Here is a 20,823-nt window from a genome sequence, read left to right as displayed (position 1 = left end):
TAGTTGTCGGATGTTGATGAACCTAGAGCCGTGATGGTGAACCTATGGCACACGTGCCACAGGTGGCACGCAGAGCCATATCTGTGGGCACGCAAGCATTGCTCTAACTCAGCTCCAGTGTGCATGTGCGTGCTGGCCAGCTGATTTTTGGGCCTTCCGGTCCCACCGGAACTCAGAAATGGGCCGTTTCCTGCCTCTGGATGGCCTCTAGGCGGGTGGGGAAGGCCGTTTTTGCCCTTCCCAGGCTCCAAGAAAGTGTCTGGAGCCCGGGGAGGGCAAAAAATGGGCCTATTGGTAACTTTTTGAGCGTAGGGGATCATGCATGCATGTGCAGGAGGGTGGGGCGTGGTGGGTATTGAATTATACCCATGTGCACGTGCGTGACCGCCCCCGGCATTCCCCCCACTTTTGGCACACAACAGCAAAAAGGTTAGCCATCACTGACCTAGAGTGTCACCCAAAACATGGCGTATCACCTTTGATGCATATGTCATAGTTTTGCCATCACTGCCTTAGGCCTAGACCATGCCCTGACCTGGGAATTATTTTTCAAATAAATTGTAGATTCCTTTGTCCTCTCTGACTTGCCTCATACTACTCTCTTCCCAGGCATCCAATTTCAAAGGAATCTCTGAAGTTTATTCTCTGACTGTATTATCTGAAGAATATGAAGTGGTTGCAGATATTAATGCTCGCTTTATATCAGTCTGTCCTTTCTCCTGTTCTCGGTACTAGCACCTCTTTTTGGAAGAAACTTTTGCAGAATTTGTTTTGTGAAATGCAGCCACACTTATTCCCATTTCCACCCCCAGAATTGCCCAAGAGTGCTTTTGTCTCTTGTTTCTCCTCCTCTTTCTGTCCCCTGGAGCCACCAGGATCCAGTTTGAGCTCTGTTATCTTGCTCACAATGCAGTGCCAATGAGGCAGCTGGAAATCCATTCCCTTATGAGATGGTCTCTTGGTACTGACCAGTGCTAGAACCTAATTCTAGACTGTCCTTCAGCTAGCAAATGGGATGTCACAATTTGACTTCTCTTCCCCACCTAAGTGGCTCACCTTGCATAGACAAACATCACACTGAGAAGTAGTCCATCAAACTCTTGATATATTTGTTCATGGTGTATAAAGGAAATACTGTGTTTTTAAAGAAAAGATGGACAGACAAAAATTTTAAAAAAAATACAGAGATGCTCCATTGGCTTAAATGATACCAGCCTGCATCTTGTTGGTTCTCTCTGGGTTTGCATGACATGGGTTAAACTTAATGTGCCTCTTCCCTAGGAAATGCTTATGCATAACAGCAATATGCTACTAAGGATGTCTTAGAAGCAGATGTGAACCATTTCATTTGAGTGCTGTCACTTTGTGCTGCTGGTTCCTCTTTTTTTCTTTTTTCTTTTTTTTCTTGTTGGAAAAAATAAAAGTCTGCAATGGCTGATTGGTGATCATGCTGGTGCAGACAAGATAGAGGTGATATTATTCTCTCTCATATCTTTCCTGTCAGGATTCACTCCCCCATCTAGTTTTGGGGCATAGAAAATAAAATGGAGTCAGAGTTTTAATGCAGCCCCATTTTTAAGGGCTGTTTAAGAACATGGCCAGTAACTGATGAACAGGGTTAACCTTCTTATCATTTGTTAGAAGACCTGGCCAATTGTAGGACGTTAATTTAGAAACTTAACAATCCCAAAACTACAATGCTGATTTTCTCCTTTACCCAACGAAGTATGTCAGAAAGCTGAATGAACAGCTGTCTTGACTTCCTAGGACCAGCATGGCATGGGCTGAATGCAATTGTGGTGCTCTAAAAATGACTACACTTCCTTCAGTGCTGTCTGTATCTCCCCACCCAGGCAGGCACTGAGATGGCACCTCAAAGTGGCTGAGAGTTTACTCAGCTGGCATCAGAAGAGCATCAACTTAAAGTAAATATAGGGGGCATGGTTTTCTTTCTAAGGGCTCAATGCGTTCAGTTTTTAATTTGCAAAGCTTGTTGACTTCCATTTAGATGACGTTGCCACTGAGCAAGGGGCTGCTCTCTCCACTGGCCCTCCGGCCAAACGCCTGGCCAAGGAAGAGGCGTACAGCTGTGCGGTCAGGAAACCAGTTCCTTGGAGAAGTGCCAGGAGACATCATGGCCCGTAGAGGGATGTGTCTCAAATGCCTGTAACCAAGGAAGACATTAGTAACAATCTTGAGCGCATTGATGATGTTTAAAAGCACCCAAAGCATCTCCATGTTTCTTACTCTGCTTGCTCTTTTGAATAAGAACTCTTAAATTCTTTGTCTGGCAAAAGAGAAGAACTCAACCTGTAAAGATTTAGTCTTTTGCTGTTCAACGGCCCTATGAAGGATAAAGACCTCCTCCAGGTGGACTCTGCAAAATGCCTGCCATAAACAATACAACTGAATGGGTGAACTGGCCATTCAGAGTGCTTAGTTTATAGTTGGAATCGTACCCAGAAGGCCTAAGGAATAAATTGCACGATACTATAAGAAGCCCTGTAAAAAGTAAGACAGACAATGAGATTAATCAATGATTAATGAAATTCTGGGGAGGAATATTTGTTGTGTAGAAACTTCACAGATCAGATTAACTCCTTTGTTATGTCTTTAGGCAAATTGCCCTTGTTACTCTGATTTTACCCTAGTAAAGCTGCTCCATCTCTGCTGTTGTCTCCCTAAATGTCAAAGTACACAAAACGTAAAGGTAAAGGTTCACCTTGCACATATGTGCTAGTCGTTTTTGACTCTAGGGGGCTCATCTCTGTTTCAAAGCCGAAGATCCAGTGCTGTCCAAAGACGTCTCCGTGGTCATGTGGCCGGCATGACTAAATGCCAAAGGCACATGGAACGCTGTTACCTGCCCACCAAAGGTGGTCCCTATTTTTCTACTTGCATTTTTTACATACTTTCGAACTGCTAGGTTGGCAGAAGCTGGGACAAGTGACAGGAGCTCATCCCATTACGCAGCACTAGGGATTCAAACCACTGAACTGCCGACCTTTCGATCGATAAGCTTAGCGTCTTAGCCACTGAGCCACCGTGTCCCTATTCAAAGTACCTAATGGAGAGTTTAATAGAGGAAAGGAAGTCTGTAGTTAGAGCAGAACGCATCTGAGGCATGCCTAGTTCAAGGATTGTAACTACAGGGCAAACCTTTGCTTGCAATCTTGGAGAGTCACTATCGATCAACGTCCAGCCAGATACTCCTTTCTCTGTTCTGATGCAGTAACTTAACATGCTCCAAAGATTAATCACCTTGCTATTTCAGATCCATCCCAGATGCCATAAGGACTTGATTTTTGTGGATGAGCAGCAAAAGCACAGATCCCCTTGCATCATCTCCTAGCCAAAGCAGAATATGAACATTAGGCCAGGATTCAGCCCGCAGCTCTTGCGCTTGGTTGGAAAATGTCAGACTGTCCTATCTTCAGTCAGATGTTAGCAACTACTCTAGCTCATAAGTTAATATATAATATATATACATAGTACGTTCACTCCTGGCTAATGATGAACGACCCAGATATGAATGGGAGTAGACCAGTGATGAGTTGTCCCTGGTTTGGACCGGTTCGCAAGAACCGGTAGTAAAACCGGCGGGAGGCTCCGTCCACTGACCCGGACATCATCATAGGTGATCTACACATGCGCAGAAGAGTGCACACGGGCGCGATGCGAACCAGTAGTAAAGGTAAGTAGAACCCACCCATGGAGTAGACTCACCGATAGGTATAGATAGCAGCTCCCACGGCAGCAATAACCAGCATTCCTCCAACTACAAATGTTATTTGGGCTGAAGCTTGATTTCTTTCTGCTATAAGAAACAGAGGAATTGATATTTAGTGGTGCTTATAATAAGGATCGTGTGCTGTTCCTTTAAAAACATGGCACAAACCATTCCTTTAGAATAGGCCTATATTTCTAATGGAAAAATCATCTTGATTGTGAGCAACTCTACCTCAACCTTGTCATACTTCACAAAGGGTGATAAACCAGGAAGAAATTGGTTAACGTCTTAAACCATAACACAATTTATTTATTTTTAACTTAGCTGTATGTTAACTTAGCCACTATAGTTGTTAACTGTGGCTTAGAATGATGTATAAACCCAGCAGTGGTGGGTTGCTCCCAGTTCGCACCGGTTCGCAAGAACCGGTAATAAAAATTTGTAGTAGTTCGGAGAATCAGTAATAACATTGGCTGGCCACACCCCTGAACCAGTCCCTGGCCCGGTCGCCGCTCCCTTACCCTGCCCACCTTATCAGAGGCTTTTTTTTTTTTAACTTTTAAAAGCATTTTTTCTACAACCCCTTCGGCCGAAAAAATGCTTTTAAAAGTTAAAAAAAAAAAAAAGCCTCTGATGATCACGTGGCTCAGCTGGGATCGTCAGAGGCTTTTAAAAGCATTTTTTTCTATAACCTCTTCGGCCGACCCAGTCACATTACCCCCCACCAAGCCACACCCACAAAATAAGCCACACCCACAGAACCGGTAGTAAAAAAATTTAGAACCCACCCCGGAAACCCAGCCATTGTGTTTGGCCTCTGGTTGTCAGCATACTAGAATGAGGGATTGCAATAAAACTGCCAATAACATAAAGAGAAACAGAAGGAACATTGTCTTACAGAAGACTTAGGTCACCCTAGAATAGTGGGCCTTACTCTGAACGCTGACTTGGGTGCTGGCAACAGCCAAGGTGTTGGCATCAGCCAGTGAGATGTTGACGCAGTAGAGGCCAGATTGGTTGAAGGCCTGGCGCAAAACAAGCTGGCAGTCTGGGCTTGGCTGAACAGGATTGCACACACTCTCCTGGACTATCACACAATCAGGATCTGAAACGGTTGTGCAGACTTCTTGGGGGAGGCTACAAGTGAACAAGGCTATTGATTAGTCCATCCATCAAAAAAGGCCAGTTCCCTTCCCAGAATCATACATATGAACACTCCCCTTGGCAAGATTTCCACATGACTGCTATGCCGTTCAAATATTGCCATTCAAAAATCTTTCCCACCACCCACCATTCTGAGAGGGGCTTGTTTCACAGTTCCTGTTGCTCGATGTCCAATATCTTTTCTTTCTTCCCATATGCTTCAACCACCACTTTAAGAAGGTAGGAATCTTATCAGAGTCATTTTTTTCAGCTATGAAACCTACCTTCCCTGGCAGGTCACCGTGAGATCTACTGCATTCTCAGCAATAGTGGGTGTTAGTGGTATTATCTCCACAATTTCCACACTCTCTATGCCCTCTGCAATAAAAGAGAACACAGACCTGTTTATGCAGCATATATGTCCTATATTTCCCCGCCCCACTCCTCACCCTCTGATTCATTCCTGTACATGGAGGCCTTTTAAACCTGGCCTCTACAAACCAAAGTTAATTGGAAGAAAATGTTTGGTTTTTCAGGTAACAAGGACATGGTTCCAATAGAAGAGACTATTGGACTATTGGGTTGAACTGTGGAGTCCTTGATACTCTCTGAACTTGATTATTTACTTGCAGGTGTTTTATTACCTAGCAAAGTAACATCAGCAGTGCACATGCAAACAACCAAGCTCAGAGGGCACCAAAGATGGCACAAAATGGACCTGTTTTTAGATTTGGAAAACAGAGTGTGGAATGGGCATTTTAATTTTCACAAAACACCTTGTGTAACTTTTAGCCCCAGACATGTCATATTACTCTTACCTTCTAAATGTGCTCTGACCAGAATTCTCTGCTAGCTTTGAACTTAATTTGTGGCAACGATTGGATTGGGGTAGACTATCTTATGGTGATTACATTATTCTGTCATCTTCTAAAGATAGATGGCTCTGCATGTGGTTTAGATCCATCCTCCTTGCCCAATGATGTCCAACAGCCTCTGGCCTAATTGGTGTGGGTGCTTAATGGTTACCCATTATTACCCATCATTCCCTAGACTTACGGATGATGTCCAGATTAGTGGCAAAGGTTCCATAACGATAGAGGAGGCATCCAGGGAGTGCCTGGCGTTTCACCAGGAGCTGCACCACATCTCCTGCGATTGTTCCTGTGGCAGGCATAACCGAACCCACTGGGTTCATGGCTGTTGTATCTTCAGAGGCATCTACTGAGGAAAAAAAATACTGGAAATATATTATAATATTCATGGATAAAGGCTTATTAGTATTCCACCTTAGCTTCAGATTGTCTCCATCTCAAAAATAGTATTTGCTGGAAGGAATAGCCATAAATTTAATGGACTGCCTCAGAAATTGAATAAATTAGTCCTTTCCAGATGTTTTGGGCCACAACTTCTGACAACCCTTGCCACTGGCTCTTTCCCAGGGCTGATGGCAATTGAAATTAAATCTAGAGGATACTAGGTCGCCTACTCCTGTTTAGGATAAGTGACAGGAATACAATAACTAATTAGAATAGGTAAGTGTTACTAAGGCATAAGGATGGGGAGAAACATGAAATATTTGTCCTGACAAAGTCTGTCCCTTTTGTCTGTCTGTCTGTGTATTTATAATGTCACAGATACATATGCAAGTGGTGGTGCTTATGTTATGACAAGTTTTGCCATTCTGGTGAAACATCTGGATTCATCCCAAACCTGATGATTTCAGATATATTACAGTTTCAAGAAACTGTCCTAGCATTAGATGGGATCAAGTTGGGAAGAGTAATAGTAGGACATTCAAGAAAAGGAACACTATCATGATGTCAGCCCTTCAAAACAATCCAGTCTAGGAGAGCAAAGTCATGCAGGCCAGTGGTGGGTTTCAAAAATTTTTACTACTGGTTCTCTGGGTGTGGCTTGATGGGCGTGGCATGGCTTGGTGGGCATAGCAGGGGAAAGATACTGTAAAAGCTCCATTCCCACCTCACTCCAGGGGAAGGTTACTGCAAAATCCCCATTTCCTCCCAATCAGCTGGGACTCGGGAGGCAGAGAATAGATGGGGGCGGGGCCAGTCAGAGGTGGTATTTACCGGTTCTCTGAACTACTCAAAATTTCCGCTACTGGTTCTCCAGAACTGGTCAGAACCTGCTGGAACCCACCTCTGCTGCAGGTTAATACTGCTTTTATTATAAGCTCATAGAAACAGAATCTTGGAAGTCTGAAAGTGCTTCTCCTCTTCTTTCTTTTATCTTGTTGAGATGTTTTCTTGGATTACAATTCTGGCCTGGACTCGGTTTTCTTTTATCTGATCAGTGTCTTGGTAGTGACTCTTCTTTTTGATCCTCAAGGTCATTCCTTCTTCCCATTGCATATGCTTTCTGCATATGGGTTGAAAACCTCATGTCCAGGGGTGAAATCCTCCCGGTTCTGACCGGATCGCCCAATCTGGTAGCGAGGGCGGCGGGTGGTTCAGAGAACCGGTAACAAAAATCCCTGCCCCCCCCCATGCCCAGCTGAGCCGCGCGATCATCAGAGGCTTTTTTTTTTAAAGCATTTTTTCTACAACCTCTTTGGCCGAAAAAATGCTTTTAAAAGTAAAAAAAAAGCCTCTGATCATCACGCGGCTCAGCTGGGATCGTCAGAGGCTTTCAAAAGCATTTTTTCTACAACCTCTTCGGCCGAAGAGGTTGTCAGAGGCTTTTAAAAGCATTTTTTTAAACAACCTCTTGGGCCGAAGAAGCTGTAGAAAAAATGTTTTTAAAAGAAAAAAAGGCCTCTGACGATCAGGCAACTCAGCTGGGAGCGCCAGAGGCTTTTAAAAGCATTTTTTAAAAGTTAAAAAAAAAAGTTGGCCACGCCCACTCAGTCACATTAACACACACACCCCCAACCAAGCCATACCCACAGAACCGGTAGTAACAAATTTTACATTTCACCACTGCTCATGTCCCTCAAATGTATCTGAACCACAAATCCTAGTAGCATTATCCAGCATGGCCAGCAGCAAGAAATACTCTGAGCAGTATGTGGAGGGCCTCATCTCTGCTCTAGAACTGCCATAAAATTACAGTTTTAATCAATCATAAACAATAATTAATCAATCAGAGGAAACTTTGTAGAAGCTTCAGATGGTCTACTGTTCCCCAAATTGATTTAGATCATTCACCCCATATTTTTCTCTACAAATAATTTTCCATTCTTGGCTTCTAAAACTTCCTGTGATGAGCCCCAAGTGGGATTCTTTCTCTGTTCTGTAACACTGCCCTTCACATGCAGATAAAGGTAGACAGCACAGCCAAAAACAGCAGGCTATTCTCAGAGGCACAAGGAATCTCTTGCCAGGCCTACCTGCTGCCAGAGACACTAGCTATGATAAAAAGTGTTGTCGAAGGATACCTGAAAGGATAGTTGTAGATGCAACGGGAGACAAAACAATGGGTTCTGGTGTCCCTTGATCATTCTCAGGTGCTATTGTAGATGAAGAACCTGGAGCCACAGAGCCTGGTGGAGATTCAGATGCTGCTGAAGATGCCATGGTATTTGGGAGAGATGCAGACATGGCAATAGTCACACCCTCAGTGCCTGCACTGTCTTCAGTTGCATCAGATGATGCAACAACTGCAGGTTCCACTGAAGCAGCTGCTAAATCTGTTTCTTCAGGCCCAGCACTGATGTTTGCAGCAGGAACTGTGGCTACAGATGTTGCCTCTTCAGTTACTGCTGGTGGTACAGTGGAAAGGACTGAAGTCACAGAAGCCGGGACTAAAGATACAAAAGATAGATGGGTTAGAAGAAACAGAATGAGAGGTTACAAGGGAAAGGTACTAAACGTAATTTCTATAGGACAGTTGCAACCTACTAAAAGACCGTACTGGAAGACCCAATTCTTCTGCTATAATTCATAACATGTTCCATTAAGGGCTGGCGTGAACCCTGCATTTTATTATTTTATATAAATCTCCCCGTTCAATTTAGCATAGGCTGGTTGTTGATGGAATAACCTTGGCAATAGGATTGCTTCATGAACTTGGAATAAGCTTTCCCAAATGGACGTTCTCAAGATCTATCAAGCTGTGATTTATGCAGGCCCATGGGAATCCAATACAGATAGGTCAGCAAAGGCTAACAAGGAATATGAGTGCCACCCAGAATATGGAGCATCAAGGATAGTTTTTGCTTGGGAAAATATATATACTCAAAAAAAAAATTCAGAAGCACTTTTGTGGATTCAAGATTTTAAAACCAGAATATAGATCAGGGTGTCCAACCTTGGCAACTTTAAGACTTGTGGACTTCAACTAAACATGGCTGTCTAGGGAATTCTGGGAGTTGAAGTCCATAGGTCTTAAAGTTGCCAAGGTTGGACACCCCTGATATAAATGCTTCAGGTCTTGACATTCTTGTTATGAAAATGCCTGAATAGTGTTTTAGTGTGATCAAAATGAGAAATTATCCAAATTTGGAAAAAATTTAGGAGCAGAATAAAAACTGAACTCTTTTTCACCTCAGGAACATTTGGTGTTTCCAGGTTTTCTTATTTACTTTAAGAAGCTTCCCCAAATCTCAGCTGCCCTTGAAAAGGATTCTAAAGAATCCTACCTCCACCCCATTTATCTATTGGTCCTTTTTATCCTGTTTGTTGTTAATGTTTTAACTGTTAATACCCAACTTAAAAAAAAACATTTTAACCTTCTAATTGTTTTATTCTTCTATTTAGGACATTATAAGCTGCCCAGAGGCACTTGTTAGTGAGATGGGCAGCAAAACAAAGACACAAACAAGCATTCCCTCAACTTCTTCATTCTTGTTTGGACTCATCTCCCAATGTGAAGTGAGAGTGAGATTACATCATATAAAAAAAGGCCTTTAATGGTTTTGAAGATTAGAAAAGATGGACAATTGTCTTTTAGCTAATCAACAGGGGACCCCTTCATATCCCATTTTTTTCTAGAAGAGGTTGAAAAACATTGTTCAATTTTCTACTGCTGTAGTACAATGTTGTTGTTCCACTTTCTGTTAAAAGCTCTTAACATTTCTACCCTGGACCTGAACATTCATTCTAGACATAAAATGAATTATGCCAACTCATTAACTATATCCAAATTTATTTGAAAAGTACATTTAGTCTTGGTAGAGAACCTGTTTTTGAAATAGCTGACAATAGATGGGATTTTGACTAAAATCAGCTAAGCAGATGAATACTTACCAGAAGTCACAGCCTCTTCAGTGCTTGCCCCAGTGATGCTATTTATAGTGGAAAACACACTGGAAGCTTGAACCGTAGTTCCACTTGGAGCGGTGGTGGGCATGAGGGTTGTGGGCATGATGAATGGGTCTTCTGAAGTACTGCCTCCACATGAAGCCACAGGAATGGCAGCCTGAACCACCACGTGAGGGCTGAAGGTACCAGCAGAAAGGTAGGTGTGAGTGACCATGGTTGATCGAGAAATCAGGGTCCCACTCTGGTCACCAAAATCCCAGGAGTAGGAGATGTCGGCATCATGGAAGTATTGACTAGGGTCATGGAGCTGCACAGCAAAGGAGATGGCTCGGTTTCGCACAAAACGACTATCTGTCTCATCGGTATCAAGAAGTTGTGCAATGTTCACTTGGAATGGGATCTGGTCTGGGAAAGGAAGCAGAAAATCAAGTGGGCATGGAAACTTAATTTGGAGAGAATGAGCAACTTGTGGGGTTCTTGATGCTCTCCGAGCTTGGTTGTTTTCTTGCAGATGTTTCACTATCAAACAAGGTAACATCATCAGTGCGGCAGCTTTTCTAAAACAAATTTGCTCCATTCCTCTCAGGAATCCAATTTGGTTACTCCACAATTAACTGTCTTGTTATCAGCCCAGCAGTTTCTTTTCGTTAATCAAAAGATATCTGGGATTAGTGTACAAAGCAACCTAGCCTTTCTAGCTTTTATTATGGAACCCTTGGATATCTTTTAGATGGCTAAGTGCAGAAGGCAGGAGATAATGTCACATAAGGGGGAGGGCCTTCTCTGTGGCAGCTCCTGCCTTCTGGAATGATTTGCCCCAGAGATACGAAGGATATCGGATCTCCGGGTCTTTCGCCGTGCCCTAAAAACTTTTCTTTTCCATCAAGCAGGGCTGGCATGAAACCCCCACTCCCTTTTTTAGCTTTTTAAATTGTCAATGGGTTTTAGTTTGAATGTTTTAAATTCTGGGCCAAAGTCATGTAATTCTTTTAAAAATTTTAAATTTTGTATTGGTATGTGTTTTAGTTCTGGCTGTGCACCGCCCTGAGTCCACTAGGAGAAGGGTGGTATACAAATTGAATAAAATAAAATAAATAAATAAATAATCCCTAGATTTATCAAGCACCCAGCCAAGTCCATTAATATTTACCCGTGATGCTGAACTGAGATGAGGTACCACCAATAGGGATGAATTTCTCACGTCCCCGGTAATGATAGACTGCCACATTCATGGTATAGGAGCCTAAAGCAATATCAGCTGTTTCAATGGTCAATGAGGAGGTGGGACCATCTACCACTTGCCAGTATTGCCCTGTAGGGAGAAAAAGAATATGGGAGAAACGCCAGATTTGAAAATAGTAGGCATAATACTTCCTAAATTGAAAAAGGAAACTGTCCTTCCTCCTGGTGTAATTTAGATCAGAAGGGGATGCTTTCCAGATATGGCACCAGCTCCTTCAATTCCCAACCTGCATGTCCATTGACCATCTTTTTATTTGAGAAGCCTGGAGAAGTAGTTAAAGCTTGGTAATAATAAGTCCCTTTTTCAGTTGAGACAGCAGGAAAATAAGAAATAAAATAGGAATGTAAATTAATGCAGTAAGACACTTAAGAGTCCCCATAGATTAGGTACTTATCAAATATGTTTTCTAGCAGGGATCTTGTGTTTTCAAGAGCTGTACAAATGAACAGTACTTACCAGAATATTTTTTGTGTTAGCCTCTAAAAGCCATCTGCTGATATCTATCTATCTATCTATCTATCTATCTATCTATCTATCTATCTATCTATCTATCATTTATCTATAATCTACAAGCTGCTCAGAAAAGGAACAATCCTAATCATACTGATTTTGTAATGAAACTCATATCTTAAAGCTAAATCGTGCAAATACAGATGGTCGCCATTTAATGATTGCAATTGGTTTTGATCACTTGGTCGTTAAGTGAAATGATCACTAAGTGAGTGAGTGAGTGAGGGGTGTGTGTGTGTGTGTGTGTGTGTGTGTGAGAGAGAGAGAGAGAGAGAGAGAGAGAGAGAGTTGCTGCAAAAGTCACTAGTTGCTGCTTTTCACTCCGATAAAATTCTCTTCTATGGCAATCTATTTTTTTCTCTTTTTTTGCCCTCTGACATAGCAGAGAGATTACTTAAACAACTTATTTCTTCCTCAGCTGCTTTTCTCCACATAACACCACTTTCCTGAAAAGTGCTAACTGCAGGTTAACAAGCTCATCTGTGACCTTAATTAGTTGATTCCAACCCTCCAGTGGTAGTTGCCTGAAACTGACCAGATCTTAATTTCAGAATTATTTTTTAAAAAATATTGTTTTATTTGCGAATGGTTCCTATCTGAGGCAGTCGCTAAACATGACTACCTGTAATTAGGAAGTAATCTTCACAGGGAGGTTATTTTTCTCTGTATGCTTTTTTTAAAAAGTAAAACATTTATTTTTTGAAGTATTCAAAAAAGTTTTAAGGAAAATCATTATCTACAGCAGCTCGCTCTATTTATGTGCTGTCCAACACAATGAGGCATACTCTCACAGTTAAATCTTCCCAGTCACAGTGAAGACCTTCCTAATTGTGCTACATCCGGTGGATTTTCTTTTTATGTCAACTAGGAAGATCCCTTTACTGCTGTGGAACACTTTCTCCTTATTATGTGCCCGTTTGTTTCAGTTTTATACATGTCCTGAAACATGCTCAGTTTGTGGCATATGCCATTTCATGATGGTACTGTTTGAGGACTCACCATTGTGCGTTCATACCTTTTACATGATTAAATACAAATCACTATTTTATTTTGCTTTTTTATTTGCCTACTGCCCTACTCTTATTTCTGCTCATGTATACTGTTGATGTTCCCCACCCGAATATCATTAGCAGGATAGGCAGTATAAAAATATTTTGAAGAAATATAAACAAACATTTATAATGAGTCATGCACAAACCACCTTATGGTTTAGTGCAATGTATGGATTCAGACACTTTATAAGTTGCTAGGCTGGAGTACAGGTAAGTCCTCAACTTATAACCACTGTCCAAAGTTACAAAAGCACTAAAAAAATGTGACCTAAGATAATTGTTCACATGACTGTGACAACATCCCCATGGTCACACGATCAAAATTCAGACACTTGGCAACTGACTCATATAGTATATCATGGCTGCAGCATCCCGGGGTCACATGATCACTTTTTGCGATCTTCTGAGAAACAAAGTCAAAAGGGAAGACCGATTTACTTAACTTCTGTGTTACTAACTTAACAACCGCAGTGAGTCACTTAACAAATGTGGCAAGAAAGGTCATAAAATGGGGCAAAACTCACTTAACGTGTTTAGGAACAAAATTTTGGGGCTCAATTGTGGTCATAAATCAAGGATTACCTGCAGGGGTGGGTTCTAAAATTTTTTACTACCAGTTCTGCGGGCATGGTTTATTTTGTAGACGTGGCTTGGTGGGGGGGATAGTGTGACTGGGTGAGCATGGCCAACTTTTTTTTTTTTTTTTTACTTTTAAAAGCATTTTTTCTACAACCTTAAGAGGTTGCAGAAAAAAATGCTTTTATTTTTATTTTATTTTTATTTTAATTTGATTTATATGCCGCCCTTCTCCGGAGACTCAGGGCGGCTTACAGTGCGTTAAGACTTTTAAAAGTCTCTGACGATCAAACAACTCAGCTAGGGTCATCAGAGGGTTTTAAAGGCATTTTTTTTTCTACAACCTCTTTGGCCAAAGAGGTTGTAGAAAAAATTCTTTTAAAAGCCTCTGACGATCCCAGTTGAGCTGCGCGATCATCAGAGGCTTTTTTTTTTTACTTTTAAAAGCATTTTTTCAGCCGAAGAGATTGTAGAAAAAATGCTTTTAAAAGTAAAAAAAAAAAAGCCTCTGATGAGGTGGGCGGGGTAAGCTATCGGCGACCAGGCCGGGGACTGGTTCGGGGGTGTGGCCAGCCAATGTTATTACCGGTTCTCCGAACTACTACAAATTTTTACTACCGGTTCTTTTGAACCGGTGCGAACCGGGAGCAACCCACTATTGATTACCTGTAATGAAGAAGGAAAGGACTGAAATGCAGTCCCCTAAGTGTCCAAGCAGCAACTTACCCCACGTCTGCCAGACAAAGACAAATTTGCCAGGCCGGCGATCGCTTGGGGAGAAGGGTTGTCCATCAGGAAACACATAATCAGAAGCATCATCCTCCTGGTCTGGGAAAACAGGATCCCCTTTTCTCATACGGGTGCCTGAAAAAGAGAATGGGATGGAGAATTGAAAAAAGAAATGGCCAATAAGTCTCCAAAAGGCCTCGGTTGAAATCATAGCTTTCCTACAGGAATATCCCATTTCAATGTGTGCGTCTTACCATTTATGATGCAGTTCTGGCTCCATACTACCCGTCCATCTGGCAGCGCAGTTTGATTACCGGGAAAGCGCAAAGCAATCCTGAATGTGACTTTGGCACTTGTTATAGTCGGGGCATCGTTGCCGATATCAAATGTCACATTGCCACCTAGAAAAAAAAAGTGTCCAAAGTTTCTGATCTATCCCATAGCTGGCACTTCACTTCCATATCTCTGCTATCGAGGATAAAACAGGGCACAGGCTTGTCAAAAGTACGTCAATAACAACTGAAAAGAACATAAACACATTTCAATAGAGGAGAATATTTGTAGCTCAGGGATGAATTGTGGGCTCCTTGGTGCTCTCTGAGCTTGGTTGGGGATTTTGTTTGTTTGTTTTTGTTTTGCAGATGTTGCATTAACCAACTAGGCAACATCATCAATGCTGGAAGGAAGTGGGGTTTGTTCTCAAGGACCCCACAGAAGCACATTTAGAAAGGGAGATGATAACTGCAAAAAAGACACAGTACATCTCAACAAGGAGGCCTGTGATTGGGGCTCCACCAAGTGACAGACTGCTATCCCAATGCAAAGATGTTGTCTAACAGTTTTTAATGGCTAAGTGGAACTTAGGTCAGGCAAAAAATGCTCCCTCGCAAAGGATGAGCCTTTGACAGTCTTTTTGAAGAAGGACCGCAAGTAGAGTCCATGGTCACTCTCACCACCAACACTGAGGCCTAGAAACCTCAACTGATTGTTTCCCCTTGTTGTTCAGTCCGACTGTCCTTGTTTCAAATTTATCTCATACCTCGCCAGCAATTTCCCTGCCTGGGATCCCCTTCTCTCCACCGGGGGTAAAGACTGGAGTTCCACGTCTTGTAAGCTGAGTATCTCCGGCTCCCATTCTGCCCCCATCTGTTGTTCCGGCCAATGAACCCTAGAAGAAAGAAATCTGCTGTAATCCTGGGAGCATTCATGGGGGGGGGGGGGCGCAGCACTGGTCAAAAAAGTCCAGAGGGCAGACACAACCATGCAGCTGAAACACACATGCATACTCATCTAGCATATAGAAAAAGAGGCAGGCTTTAAATGTATAATTGCAATGGTCCTGGTAAGAGAAGAATAGGCAAAGCTGGGGTAGGGGGTAGAGTTAAATGAGTCATCAGCCTAGAGTCGTTACATTCCCAAAAAGAGTCTAATTAATCCCTCTTGAATTCCATTGACCTTTATCTGGTGTCAATTTAGTACTGAATTTTAGTTGACTAGATTCTCATGTATTGGCTTAAGCAATAAACTTTCTGATCCTTTGTACCTGATAGGTCCTCTTGAATTTTTTTGCCAGCCCTTGTCTCCCAGAGATACTCCAGCTTTTTAGTCTTTTTACCGGCACATAGTTTCTACTATATCAGAGATAAAGTTAGGAGCCATGGTATAATAACATTATCACTATAAAAGTCACTTTTATCTTTCATTGCTAGATGTATAACAACCATATATTACTTTGATTCTGCCAAAGCCTGCCTCTGAATAAGTGAATGAATTTGTATGTTTACATAAATGGATTATAGTTGGACAAAATATATATTTTATGGCCTGATTAAAGACAATTCTGAGCTGGATAGACAGCAAAGGGATGTTCTGGTGTTTTCTGCTTGTTGATTAATTACTTTCTGGCCATCTTGAGTGCCCCCCACCCCTCAATCTCATGCTGAGCCTGCTCAGATGTCCTTGAATATGCTGGGTTCTCCCCAAAGTGTGCAAAGTCTTTTCTGGAATGCTATACTCTGGATTTTAGGAATGGTGTATCGATCCGATACACATTGGACTGATCTTCAGCTGTAATATTTGCCAGGTTATTTTACGGCTTTCCATATTTTTCACTTAAAGAAGAAAAGTGATATAAAATAGCACCAGGAAGTAACACAATAGGACCAAGGGTCTCTTATCTTGAACATCGGCATAGAGGGGTTAATGGAGCTAGCTGGGATGGCAAAAAAATTGACTGCTTTGCTCTGAGACTTTAATAATTCAATTAAATTTCATGCAACCCGGAGGCCTTTGATAGATTTCTTACAAGATAAAGAAAAAAGTCAGCTTTTGATTTTGGATTCTGACAATGAGAACGGACTTGACTAAAGAAATATTGTAGCTTTTTAAATACAAGGTTATTTATATTTGATTACTTACTATTATGTATATGAAATTAAGAGATGGACATTTAATGACTACTGGCTTTTAGTATATAGACTATGAGTATTTTAAGTTATAATATATGGTGTTTTCTCTTTAAATTAAGATTGCTGTATTGTTAATACCCCTGTACTAAAAGAAAGTCGGAGGTCACTTTTGTTATACCAGTATTTGTTTGAAGTATGTTTTTGTCACTTTATTGTTTTGTCATTCCCTTTCCCTTTTATGTTAGTATTTTAGTGTAAAAACTTAACGAAGTTATTATTTAAAAAATAACAGCGGCAGCGAAGGTAGCACAAGCAAACCTAGTTGGCTTTTGAATAGTTTGGCCAAGGAATATCCTCCAGTAGGCCATAACAGCAATAGTACCTGTTTAATTGATATTAATTTTAATACATTTAAATCTCCTAAGTGTAAATAGCCTCCTTCTTCTGTAACTCTGAGAGTGAGATGGGTGGTACCAAAATTTGATTAAATAAATAAAAAATAACGTTACACATTATAATTTGAAGGCAATTTTCGGAAGGCTTCTGGGGCAGCATCCAAGGCTTGAGAGCTGTATAGTGCCACACCTGTATCACCTTAATGTCCCAAAGGTGTTTTTTTCAAGAGGCAACTGGAGTTTCTTTCTTTTTCTTTGAAGACATTTCGCTTCTCATCCAAGAAGCTTCTTCAGCTCTGGCTGGATGGTGGGGAATGGATCCATCCAGTCAGAGCTGAAGAAGCTTCTTGGATGAGAAGCGAAACATCTTCAAAGAAAAACAAAGAAAGTCCAATTGCCTCTTGAAAAAAGCACCTTTGGGACAACCATGACCTGGATGACTGAGAATCTCCATATAGACATATCACCTAAAGGAAGCTGTTCTTGCCCCTGTGGTTGTATGAATCAGTCTCTATTGGAAGGAGGAAGTGGGACAGAGATGGGGTTAGGCAAGCTTTAGACCTGAAGTGGCTGACCTCCCTTACTACACAGTGGCTATACAGGCCTGCCTCAGCTGAGAGTCACATGAAAGAGCTTGAATAGAGGCCGCCAAGATCCATGTGATATGAGCCCCTCAGCACTGGGGTGGGCTGATCTGTCACATGCTGTCTGCACCTACAGCAGAATAAAAGAAAGTCTTAAGTACTTAGCCACATCACAGGCAGTGGGGAGAGACAGCCTAGAGAAGGGTGTTCCAAACTACTTGTGAGAAGCAGAGAACATACATAGGAAACTACAATGTGATAAGAAAAAAAAACAGCATTTGCTAAATGTGAGAAGATGGGTTAGTTTTCCAGGATTTTACCATTAGTTACACAGGCTGCTCCAAGACACTTCTCTTTAAAACAAGACAAAACAAAACTCCCACTGTCCTTTCAGCTCTCCTGACTTCTCCTGATAAAAAGGGAAGCAATGGAACTCACTGCAAAAGCAATCCCAGAAGCTGCCTCACACCTCGTCAGCCATTTCATTCAGCAGTGTCTACACTGATCTTCCCTACCTGCTGAGAAGGGCTGTACTTCAGTTCTGGCTGGGAATTATTGGGGTTGAGGGTTTATCAGATCTGGAAAGTATCAGGTCGGGGAAGGCAGATTCTCCCCAGGATTCATGAAGAATTTTTTACCCATCTCTCTGAAGATGTTTCAGCTGGCAGCAACATCTGTTCGATTTTCTTTGGTCATGAGAGATAAGCAAGGAAAGTTATACTTGAGCAGTACTTGAATGCAAGATCACCAGGAAATCTTAGGACTAAAAACTAGATTTGAAAGTCAAAAAAATATCCTCGAAGACAGCAACAGTAAGCCACTTAGAAAATTAAAAAAATAAAAATATTTACTTGGGGATATTATGGAATGAACTGAATTTGGGATTTGCTGCATGTAAAATAGATGTTATAATACAAAACTATGGCCCTTTTCCTCCTCCTCAGACTCATGTCCACTAAATGCTAGCTTGTGCCAATTCTTAGTGAAGTTGCTATGAAAGACCCATGTCTGGAAACTTCCCTGAGGAAAGAAAGGGAGTACTCACAAAGAACAAAGGATACACAACCACAACCAGTAGCTGAACATTAAACGGCTGTTAAGATTTGAAATGGAGGTTCCTCCCACACACCCACTTTAATGCAATCAGGTTGACTAAGAATTGGATCGGACTGAGCAGGGTGAGACTCTCCACCATCAGACTTTAGCAAATTAGGCACACACATTCCATACCCCAAACCGCAAGCACCAACAAAAGAGGATTAGTGAGCAAAAATCCAGATCACCACGAGGTTTGGCTTTGCAAGAGTTGTGGGTGTGCGTGCATGAGAGAGTACGTAACAAAATCAAATTAAACCAAAGTTCCAATGCAGCTTTGGAGTGGCAAAGAAGCATCATTATTTTTCTCACACTGCAATGAGCTGAGTAGAAGCAAACTATTCCCCAAAATCATTTTTATAAGAATTTTGAATATTCTAGAACTGATCCAAATATTATAACTAGAGCAAATTAGTCTTTCTTTTGATGCCAATAGTTTTTTCCCTCCAAGGTTGCCCTCTAAATTAAAACTATTTTCTAGGTTAAATTTATGTCCCAAGGAATCGGTTTGGATTCTCCATTCATTGCCCCTCACTGCATGTCGTATTTGCTCACTGTTCCTTCTGCAAAATCTACCATTGCCATTCATACATTAGCACCTGTGAAAGGAGTCAAATCTAGTTTGATCTGTAGATGCACTGTAGATATGTTAAATAATAACATATTATTTAAAACAAATCTTATTTCATCTAATTTAATTTCATCTACAATCACATTTTCCTGAGAATATTTTTTGTTAAAAAGGAAAAACACTGGATGTCTAGCTTATGCATGCAAAAAAAATTAAGGCGTTTATGCATAAGAGACATTCTTTATATATATATAATAAAATGCCTCTGAAGGCCTAACTGTACCATAAGAATTTGTGTTCCTTTGATCCCCGTGTTAAGATACCTGAATTTACCTTGTGATGCTGATGACAGCACAGTAAAGGAGCAGCTATTAAGTCTCTTGACTTCTGAATATTTTTGAACAGCAAGTCCAACACAGAGAATATTAAGAAGATCATTCCTTGTGCATAAGTGAAATTAATAGATACTATTCAAGGGGTTACCTGACAACAGAGTTGAGGCGTAGCTCAGTCTAATCTTTGGAAAGAAGATGGCACACAAGATTATAGTTTATGGTGGGGCAAACTTTTGTGGGTGAAATAGACATGATCTCTAGGAGAAAATGGGGTTCCACTTACTGCGTTGAGCTGAAGTAGTAGCCAGGAGAGCCCAAACAGCAGCCCATAGGAACCAGATCCGTGACATCTTCAAATCTCGAGTTCTTTGTAGTCTCTTGAACAGTTGATGGCAAAAGAAGGCAAGGAAGACCTTCCCGCTATTAAAAAGGGAGCTCATTAGCATATACCCACCTCTCTTTGAAGCATGAAGACATTGCTTTCTTTCCAGCACGGGGCTTTCCCCCTCCTCTTTCTAATAATTGAGATGGGGGAAGGGGGGAACATTGGCTGTGTGATCCGGTCACAAGTTTGCATTGTGGCCAACATAAGGAGGCCCCCTTTTTTTAATCCCATTGCTGGAATGCCAGGGTAAAGGGGTTGGGCAATGCTTGAACACTGAGGTGCTTCACAGCAGAGGAGGAAGTTGGGAGAGATAACAAGAGAGTGCCAAATGACTAGTTACGCAACTTCATTAAAGGGCATCATCAGGGTGAGATTATAGGGCACAAACCCCACTCATGTCTTGGTTACTTCTCTGAACCTCTTAACCAAGTAACCTTGGTTACTTCTTTGAACCTCCAGGTTCAGATGCAAGGCAATGGAGCTTAAGCAAACTATATCAAGCACCTAAAGAATGCAGAGAAGTAACTGACAGAAAAGCAGAGACTTCCAGTTCAGCCCATCAAGTTGAACTTGATTCTCTAGCAACATTACAGATGTGTCTGTCCAGGAGTTTTTGATAACAATAAAGAAGTGATCTTCTATTGTCTCTTTCCAGGATACTTAAAAAAAAATCTTCCTAATCTAGCCTAATGCCCTGCGATTTCCCAAGACACTCCTGTCCAACTATAATTCAGGCCTGACCCTAGTTAAAGTTTTAGGGTTACCAAACATCAGCTAGATGTTGCTACAATGTTGGATTTTCATCACTCTAAGAAATCAAGCTCATAAGAATATGATGGTGAACCAGG

The 20,823-nt window shown here is 41.5% G+C and overlaps 1 protein-coding gene across 1 annotated transcript; it reads right to left on the bottom strand.

Moving 5' to 3' along the window:
* Positions 1 to 2,004: 2,004 nt before the first annotated feature.
* Positions 2,005 to 19,940, bottom strand: PMEL (premelanosome protein). The gene is made up of 12 exons (XM_070934764.1): positions 19,874 to 19,940; positions 15,242 to 15,370; positions 14,457 to 14,603; positions 14,200 to 14,337; positions 11,243 to 11,404; positions 10,078 to 10,497; positions 8,268 to 8,633; positions 5,930 to 6,094; positions 5,158 to 5,251; positions 4,665 to 4,867; positions 3,727 to 3,817; positions 2,005 to 2,164 (listed from the first exon to the last, which is right to left on the bottom strand). The coding sequence occupies exons 1-12, from the start codon at positions 19,938 to 19,940 to the stop codon at positions 2,005 to 2,007; spliced, it is 2,142 nt and encodes a 713-aa protein (XP_070790865.1).
* Between the last annotated feature and the right edge of the window lie 883 nt (positions 19,941 to 20,823).

Source organism: Pituophis catenifer, unplaced genomic scaffold (assembly GCF_029215685.1).
Source record: "Pituophis catenifer annectens isolate HBS135680 unplaced genomic scaffold, rPitCat1.0.hap2 SCAF_2, whole genome shotgun sequence".
Classification (NCBI taxonomy): Eukaryota; Metazoa; Chordata; class Lepidosauria; order Squamata; family Colubridae; genus Pituophis; species Pituophis catenifer.
This window is presented reverse-complemented; position numbering and strand designations above follow the sequence as displayed.